Here is a 9,796-nt window from a genome sequence, read left to right on the forward strand (position 1 = left end):
CACTCATTTGAAAAAAAAATAAAAAAATTTATAAATTGAGATAATAATAAATTTTCATTTTCAATTCTCATCAAATTCAAATTTTTTTGCCCAAAATCCTTATGGTTTTATAATTGAAAATAATCACAAATGTAAGTAATATAAACACAAATTGAATAATTATAATTAAATTAAATGTGATTTTGTTTACGAATATATCTGCGAATAACCTCAAATTCACCCAAAATGGAAAAAAATTAATTTCTAAAATAAAAAATAAAAAAGGTAACAAAAATTAATGAAGAACATTGTTATATGCACAACTCAAGCCTAGCCAAGTGGCCCAAGTCCATTATTGAAAAAAAAAAAAATACACGGAATGCGTTCCTTAGCATAACCTGAGCCGTCTTCTTAACATGCGCCGTCTTCCTAACATGCGCTCCATCTGTTACTTCCACCCGTTTGGGCCACACTCTCCTCGATGCTATTATTTATCTTTCCTCTCCCACATCCTCTCGCCCACCCCGCCTCGTCTCCCTGCCGGCGCTCCTCAACCCTATTTCGGTTTAGCCTATTTCATCGCCGCCGGTCCTCTCTCCATCCACATGACCTGAATTCGAGGTAATTTTGCCAAATTTCTTCCATTTCAGACCTCAAATTTCAAATTCACGCCTTCGTGTTCAAATCTGGGGATGTTTGGAACTGCTATGTTCTTCGTTTTCTGTGATTCGTTTGCGAAGTTTATTGTGATTTTTTTTTGCTTTGTTCTGTACTTCTTATTTGGATTTCATATCTATGCTCTGCATACGGAGGTCGGGAGACGGTGATTTCTCTGTTTTTGGCTCATTTCTGTTGGATTTCGTGATTTAGGTGTCTGAACTAGAGTTTATTCGAGTCGCCGAGCCTGTCTATTTTTTATTTTTTTTCTTGGCAGTTAATATGTTTTAAGCTTTAGTCTAGCTTTATGGATCTTTGAAAGACTTTGTCTTCTTGGTGCAATTCTCGCGGTTTCCTTTTACTTTTAATATTCTTATGTATGAAATTGTTGATTTCTCTTTACCTCAGTTCGGGTACTGGAAAACCTAAGGAACAGGAAGAAGGAGACTAAAACAGAAATTTTCGATTTTGTGGTTTATGTTGTTTTGTAATCAGAAAAATGAGTCCGCCTTGTCTAAGTCAAATAGTTACGTGCAGATCTCTCTCACTCCATCCCTCCCTCCCTCTCTCTTTCTATCCCTGCTGTTGGGGCAAAGATTGCAGTTTTTCTCTTGTAATTGACGGAAAAAAAAAAAAAAATGGTGTACAATTTTGATTTTTATTTCTTTTCTTTCCTGCATTTTCTATAAAATTTTATCTTTGTAATCATGAATTCGCCTTCTGCCTTTTCTTTATCTTATATCTGTGTTGTTATTATTTATGCTGAGGAGTTAACATTGTTTTTTGTTAATAATTTTCCATAGATTTGTGTGTAATCCTCTTAGAAGAATTAATATATGTCAGGGAGATGCTAAATTTATTTCCTTCTCTTTTTTCTATATGCTTTTATCTTGCCAATTGTAAGGCAACTTCGCTTGAATCTTATTTCTGTGTTTTTCATCATTATATTCATACAATATGATTTTTTCTGACTATTTTGTATTACCCACTGATCGCAGAATTCCAGAGTGTGACTCCTTAGTTTCTTTTGCTGTTTTTGGAGATCAATTATGCTTGCAGTTTATTTTGAGCGAAAATAGAGGTTCGCTAAGCCTTTTCTTTCTTTCTTTCTTTCAATATGCCTATTTTCTTCAATAACTCGTAATCTGTTTGTTTATGGACAGTGTCTTTAGTTATTTGCTTATCTGTCCATTTATGTTGTTTTATGGGGAGTAAGCATGATATTATCTGTTTGTTTGTTTGTCTTTTGTTTTATGTTTTTTTTTTCACGTTGAAGTTATCTGTAATACCTGATTTCTGTGTTATCAGTTCTTTAATTATTTATTTAGGATATCAATGTATGAAATCTTGTTTTTCCTTAGACCCAATTGGTTTCAGATATATGCTTGATATGTGAAGGTAGTGATTTCTTCGTCTTTGGCCTGTTTCTATAGGAATTCTGGATTATGTGTCTGGAGTAGAGTTGAATCAGGTTATAGAATGTGTGTGGGCATATATATATATTTTGAAGAAATGAAATCTCTCTCTCTCTCTCTCTGAAATTGATATGTTTGTGTTTTATTTTAGTTTCATGGATTTTTTTAATGACTATTTTTCCTTGTTTTCATTCTGTATGTTTCCTTTTCCTTTCCCTTTTGATCCTTCATGATATGCCTAGAATGTTGTTTCTTAGGATTATTTAGGGTTTTTGTGCTCATCCTAGAAATCTAGAGCATAAATTCAGAGTTGCTTTTACTGCTTCTCTAGATTAATCATGCTTGCAGTTTCTCTGGAGTAGAAAGAGATTTTCTGCGTCTTCATTTCTTCAAATCTGCATATATTAATCATGCATACACAGTTCAATTCTTTGCTTATCTGTCCTTTTGTGTCACTTTATGGAGAATGAGCATGATATTATCTCTCTATTCTTTTTACATTGAAGTTATCTGTTATCCCTGAGTTCAGGTTTTATCTGGTCTCATTCATTTATTTAGGAGATCAATGTATCAAACCTTATTTTTTTCAATCTTGAACAATTGGTGCTTACCAGGATAAGATTCTTTGCAAGTTCAATCGCGAATAATCAGCAGTAGCATTTCTGTTGCAAGGCTATATTTTAAGAAAAAGAATTTTCTTCCATAATGAAATTTGTAGAATTACGTTATGGGTGTTTGACGTTTAGACACAATATTTTGTATTTTTTATGTGTGACTGCCATTTTTGCAGCCAAATGAGTTTGTCTTGTTAATATATTTGCGCTTTTGTCTTGTTAATATATTTGCGCTTTTTTCTTGTTTGTTTAGGGGTTACCTATAAGTGAACAAAATGGTAGAAGAATATTTTCAGCCTGTATTTTGCTAATTTTGAGGCAATTTTCAGGAAGAAAGGGTTATGTTTCTTCAATTATTCTTTGCTTGTGTAACATAGTAAAAACAAGGATTTGGGGTGATCCAGTTTGATTTTTTTTTAAAAAAAATGATGAATGTGGTTAAACTGACTTCCAATTGCAATGTTACCTATTCAATTTTCATTTTGAAATTCATTTTCAAACCAACTGCACATGTCAACCTTGCATGTCATCATTTCACCCCATTAGGAGTTGGGCATTAGCATTAGCAATCAAAGTTGCTGTATGAGTATTTAAAAATAATATAAAAAATATTTTATTATGCTTGGTTTAAGGTTGCAAGCCTGATTATTCTAATCTAAATGATAAAATTTTCACTTTTTATCTGCCTGTCATTCTTTAATCATTATAACTTGAGTATCTTTTAAATTTGGCTTATTTGGGGCTGTGTAGGCTGGCCTAGTAGTTGATGGTTCATTTTTGTTTGTGATTGGCCAAGGAAGCATGGCTTTCCACATTGATACATGCGCACACTGACACGACCCTTGGTCAGTGGAGTGAAACATATGTACCTTAGCATTTTTTTTATTGTAATATAAATTTTTTAAGAAACTGAGAGAGGGGTTTTGGGCTTCTAGCAGTCTTAGACAAGGGAACCCACTCCCGTTCCTATTCACCCTTGTAGTTGACACTTGTAGTAGATTGCTTCTTCCCGCTCAGGCTACAGGGGTGATCAGATGCTTGTTTGTGGGGAGGGAAGAAGTGGAGATCTCACACCTAAAGCTTGCCGATGATACCCTACTACTTTCTTGAGGACGGTAGCAAAATTCAAGAAAGCCATTTTGTTGCTCAAAATATTTGAGAAAATATCGGGTTTAAAAACCAACTTGCCTAGGAGTGGTATTGCTAGCATCAACATGGGAGAGAGGACATTTCACAATATCAAATTGATTGCAGATTGTGACTCCTTTAAGTGGCCCCTAAGCTGTCTCAGCCTCCCTTTGGGAAGGAATCCAAATTCCAAAGCCTTTTTGGTTCCTCTTATAGAAAAGGTGGCTAGGAGATTGGAGGGATGGAAAAGGGCTTATTTTCGATTGGGGGCCGAGCCACTCTCATTACTGCATCTCTGTCTAATATCTTGATTTATTACCTTACCTCTTCTTGTTTAGAAACCCCTCAAAACTGGCCAAATCTTTAGAGAGGCTGAAGCATGACTTCCTTTGGTCGAGTCCTAGGAGGATAGGAGTGCCCTTCTAGTTAGCTGGGAAGTGGTTAGCAAACTTAACTGGGGTTCTAGGCATCATGAATGTGGTGTCAAAAAACATATCCCTTTTATACAAATGGCTTTGGAGGTATCCTCTGGAACTTGAATCCCTTTGGTGTGAGGTGATTAAGAGCTAGTATGGTGGATCAAACAAAATGGATGGGAAAAGAGGGGCAGTGGCATCATCTCTGATGCGTGTCCTCGGAAATTTGTGCCCCAGGTAGCGAATCAGTCTTCCCTCAGATCTGGCTTAAAGTGGATAATGGCAGACAAGTCTGTTTTTGGGAGGATGTGTGGGTGGGGGAGTCTTCGTTGAAGCTGAGGGTTCCTTGTCTTTTTAAGTTTTCATCACTACATAATGCTCCCATCAGCCTCTTTATTTCTTTTTTGAGGGGGTTCTTTCTTCTTGGGATTTTCACCTCTTCAAGAATCTCAATGAAAGAAAGGTTGATGAGCTCACTATCCTTATTTCCTTGTTGGATCAGCATATTCCCTCTTTAGCAAGGATGAGAGAGTGTGGGAAGGGGATTCCTTGGGTATGTTTACTTCCAAATCTTTCCTCTCACATATTGAAAACCCACACCCCTATCCTTTTTCCTTTGAACCATGTTCTTTGGAGGGCTAAGGTGCTGGGGAAGATTTAGGCTTTTTGTTCGGACTGTGATCTTGTAAAGGATTAACACAAATGATTTGCTTCAGAGGAGAAAGCCCTATAAGGCACTTAGTCTTGACATATGTATCATGTGTTGTGAAAGCAACGGAATGAATGCCCGTCTTTTTGTGCATTGCAAGGTGGCATCATTGCTTTGGAATGCCCTTCTTTCACTGCTGAGGGAAGAGTGGGTGGCTTTGGGAAAATGTTGGAGATTTGCTATTGGTTGGTTAACTTCAAGGGTTTTGGAAAGAGCATAAATGGCAGAACTCTTTGGAGTGCGGCAGTTTTTGCACTCCTTTAGGCTTGTCAATTGAGAGTATGGCTTGGATTTTTAAAGATTAATCAACCCACTCATGGCTTTTATGGGATAGTACGACTTCCCTAGCCTCCTCTTGAGTACACTCTTTTGGAATTTTTTTTGGGGTCTTTTGCTGTCAGACCTCACAAGAGATTGGAGGGCAGCACTTTTGTAATGGATTCTTATGTTTTTTTGGTCTTTCTTTGCTGTAAAATAGTTTTTCTCATTCCCTAGTTTTCTGTGGACTCTGATTCTCACTATTAATAATGTTGTCTTCTTCTATAAAAAAATTACTTTTTAAAGAAAAAACATTTGATAATCATAAAAGATTATCATAATATCAACTTAAATATAGTACTTGAATACTAATCAAAATAGAGAAAAAAAGATAAAAACAACTAATAAAAGCATTTTCACCACATTCATTCCAAGAATGGTCCATCTTACTATTGTCCTTGATGAGTTTTTATATTTTGAAATTGCTTCATAATTAACACATTTGCAAAGCTATTGGAAATATCTCTTTCAGTATGAATGGCTGAACAACCATACGTCTAACCATTTCTCCATTTGATTTAGCGAAACCGAAGTTTTATTTCAAAATTTTCCATGTGACATTCTTTTATTAGTAAAATGTAGCATTGTAATTTTATTCTCAGTTAATATTAATCTACTTAACCCAAGAAAATCTCTTTTAGATTCAGAATACTTAAGTGTCCTCACTTAAATATATGTGTCCTCACACATTTTTCACCTATATGAATATGCAAGTGTATGCCTAGCATACCACATTTTGGAGCATCTACCATACAATCACACCATCTTTATTCAGTGAACTGAAACATTTTAGTTCAAATAAAAGAGTGCATTTAGGAACATGTTGATTAGTATTGCTTCCGAGTCCATTTTGACATTTTAAAGCTAATCGCTTGAAACTTGTTCAGAAAAATGTTTTTCAGCTTCCAGAATATGGGAAACAGTTTTAAACAATGCGACAACTATGTTCACCCCTCTCTCTCTCTCTCTCTCTAGGAACGTGAAACATCACAAATCAAAAACATGGAAATAGAAATAAAACCAAGTAACGTGTTTTTGATCGCCCCCTGAATTTTTCATTATCAGCTCATTGGGAAAAATGTCATCATCTTTAAGTTGGAGTGAATAGCTGTGTAGATTATTGCTGAGGTTTCTTTCACATCTGGTCATCAAATGGTTCTGCTCATTTAATTTCTTATAAGCTTTTGATTCAAAGTTTTTCACACTTATCTTTTGAACTGTTTTGAAACAGGATGGTTGACGGCTATGATGTTGTGAGGAATTCAAGTTTGTTCAGATTTAATTCCACTTTCAGTCACTGATTGGTCAAAATTGACATTTGATTGTTTGTGAAAATGGATCGGTGTGATACTTCAGGATTTGTCAGTGGGGGTGGGATGTACCCTTACAAAGATATCAAACTCTAATCTTGTTGCTAATTTATCATCCCCGGAAGTCAGGCAGGCTGTTCTCTTAAATTTGAGATTTGGTTTGAAGAAAGGTGTTGCATTTTAGCAATTGGTTTATGGACACCAGGTTTCAGAATTTTGGGTCTGTTTCTAACCTTTCCTTAAATGCATTCAAGAACCTGGGAAATTCTGTGCGGGTCGGAGGAAATGGAGCCAATTATTGCATGGATACCACCTTACGACTCAATTCTCCTGCTTTGTTGATTCCTCACTCTTTTTCCTCAAAGGGAATCAAGCGAAAGTGGAGTTTAATTGACAGATCTGAGTGCCAGAAAGCTGATTCTTCATTGTGTCTTGGGCTTGGCCACTCATCAAGCTCCTCGGACAGCAAAGGGAGTTCAGCAACTGCTTGCACCACTACATCTTCTGCTAAAGAAACTGATGAGGAGTCCACTATGGATCTTGATTTGGATTTTACTCTCCACCTTGGCAATGAGAAGATACATAGCTCAAAAAAATCTCCCTGCTCAAATATGAAAGCTCCAGAATTGCAGTCCAATGTGGATCTTGAGTTAAGTCTTTCGACAGGAACTGCTGAATCTAATATTACTACTTCCCGAGCAGACTCAACTCCACTTCAAAATGGTTTGCAGATACCATTGGTGGTTGATGAAGCATTGCATTTAGATGAAGGATCGACGTCATCTCGCTGGAAAACTGGGTTATCTTTGCTTCCATCACATGCGTCTCTAAACAAAGAGACCAGTGTCCTATCCAACCAAGGTCCAAGAGTAATTGATCCAACTCCCATCATTCCAAATCTCTCATCGAGCATAATAATGGCGCCAAAAAGCTCAGTCACCTGTACTTCCGGGATTACTCAATCACAACAGCAACGCAGCAATAGTTCAAAGACATGTCAGTTCAACGGGTGTGGAAAGGGAGCAAGAGGTGCTTCTGGCCTTTGTATTGCCCATGGTGGTGGCCGCAGGTGTCAGAAAGCTGGCTGCCACAAAGGAGCTGAGGGCCGAACTGTGTACTGCAAGGCCCATGGGGGTGGTCGGCGTTGTGAATTCCTAGGATGCACAAAAAGTGCGGAAGGACGCACTGATTTCTGTATTGCCCATGGTGGAGGTCGTAGATGCAGTCATGAAGGTTGCACACGGGCTGCCAGAGGGAAATCAGGTTTGTGCATCCGGCATGGTGGCGGCAAGAGATGCCTCTATGAGAATTGCACAAAGAGTGCAGAAGGCCTTTCAGGCCTCTGTATTTCTCATGGGGGCGGCCGCCGATGCCAGTATCCCGCATGCACCAAAGGTGCACAAGGGAGCACAATGTTTTGCAAAGCGCATGGTGGGGGAAAGCGGTGCACGTTTGAAGGGTGCACCAAGGGAGCAGAGGGGAGCACACCTTTTTGCAAGGGACATGGTGGAGGGAAAAGATGTTCATTCCAAGGCGGTGGGGTTTGCCCGAAGAGTGTGCATGGAGGGACCCAATTCTGTGTAGCGCATGGGGGTGGTAAAAGGTGTGCCATGCCTGACTGCACGAAAAGTGCAAGGGGGCGTACTGACTACTGTGTCCGTCATGGTGGAGGCAAGAGGTGCAAATTTGAAGGATGCAGCAAAAGTGCACAAGGCAGCACTGATTTCTGCAAGGCACATGGAGGAGGGAAGAGATGCTCTTGGGGCCACCCTGGATCAGAATTTGGTGGGCAAGATGATGGCCCTTGTAATTCATTCTCCAGGGGGAAAACAGGACTCTGTGCATCCCACGGTGCTCTGGTGCAAGACAAGAGGGTTCATGGAGGTGCCACCCTGGGTGCAGTTGTTCAGGATCCGGAACCTAGCAAGCCTGAGAAGATGAAGGAGGTTATCACTGGTGACGGTATGAATGTTGACATAATGAAGGTGGCTGGTATTGGAGCATCACCAGGCTGGACAGCTTTTGATTTAAAACAATTTGGACTCCTGCACACTGATCTCCCAGCCAGGCAAGGCGGCCCCTTATTAGTTTCAGTTGAAGTTCCAGAAGGCAGGGTGCATGGGGGAAGTCTGATGGCAATGTTGGCTGGAAGCTCCGGTAGCTCAAGTAGCAGCAAAGGCCTAGTTGGTGGTGCATCTAAGCCGAGGAACTGTCATATGGTGTAGCAGGGCTTGATGTAAAGAAATTTATCCTCTCCCCTGTTTCTGATTTGGTTTTGGTAGCTGGCAGAGCTTCTCTGCATAATTGTGTCCTTTACTGTTTGTTCTAGCGGTCTGTGATGTTTAAATCGTTCTCATTCATTTATTAAAATGGGGGAGAACTTGGGAGTCATAATTAGTTTTAGACCTTTGTGTAACAATAAGGGATATCAAAAAGGACTTGGTTAGCCTTTGGAGTATGAATCAGGAGTTTCCTTCTGTAAATATCTATAAAATATAAAAATATTCTGGTGTGTTGAGCAGGTTCTTGTTAAAACAGGAGTCCATCTTAGTGAGCTTGTCTTATTGGATTTCCATTTCTACCTAGATTTTATTCCATTAGAACCTGTAAATACTGAACGTTCTATTCCAAATGAAAACAAATGAGTGGGTGGATGGCAGAAAGAACTGGAACTACTTCATTTATTCCGACATCTGAGATGTGATGAGCTGGATCAGGGATTGGGTTGAGCGCATCAGCAGTGACCACAATAAGGCTTCTACGAGTATCACACCTTCTGCTCTGATGCATCTTGGCCAAGCTGCTTCCTTGGAGCTCCATTGCTTGAAAACCATCCTTCTGGACAATATGAACTGTGAAACTGCAGTCCAATTCCGTCACTGGCTCTGGAGTGAAGGTGATCCCGATCATTCATTTTGTTGCACAAATTTATGGTGTTCATGTTTGTTGGATACTCTGTTAATTTATCTCAATTATTTCTTGTGTGAAATTTTGTCTGATATTTGATTATGCACAAAATGAACCCAGTACCTTTTGTAGCTTGAGAATGTGTCAGATCAGGCTTGAAATACCTAGTGCATGTCAGCAATAAGCAAGGCTATGTTAATGTTATGGCAAGAGGCAGCCCCTTTTAGGTAAGGTTCTTTGCTTGCATTATGGCAGTGAGTATGCCGTAATGGTTGGATAAGTTGCAGTCTGTGCATGTAGTTCCAACAAAATTACAGGAACCATTCACCATGAAGAATCCAGT

The 9,796-nt window shown here is 38.8% G+C and overlaps 1 protein-coding gene across 1 annotated transcript; it reads left to right on the forward strand.

Annotated features, from left to right (window-relative positions):
• Positions 1–459: 459 nt before the first annotated feature.
• On the forward strand, positions 460–9,081 carry LOC131157406 (uncharacterized). Its single transcript, XM_058111541.1, has 3 exons — positions 460–600; positions 1,635–1,717; positions 6,468–9,081. The coding sequence occupies exon 3, from the start codon at positions 6,741–6,743 to the stop codon at positions 8,769–8,771; it is 2,031 nt and encodes a 676-aa protein (XP_057967524.1). The 5' UTR covers positions 460–600; positions 1,635–1,717; positions 6,468–6,740; the 3' UTR covers positions 8,772–9,081.
• Positions 9,082–9,796: the final 715 nt, after the last annotated feature.

Source organism: Malania oleifera, chromosome 6 (assembly GCF_029873635.1).
Source record: "Malania oleifera isolate guangnan ecotype guangnan chromosome 6, ASM2987363v1, whole genome shotgun sequence".
In the NCBI taxonomy this organism is placed as follows: Eukaryota; Viridiplantae; Streptophyta; class Magnoliopsida; order Santalales; family Ximeniaceae; genus Malania; species Malania oleifera.

What these genes read in the sequence shown, in the direction of transcription:
- LOC131157406 (XM_058111541.1), top strand. Translation starts at nt 6,741, where the DNA reads ATGGACACCAGGTTTCAGAATTTTGGGTCTGTTTCTAACCTTTCCTTA.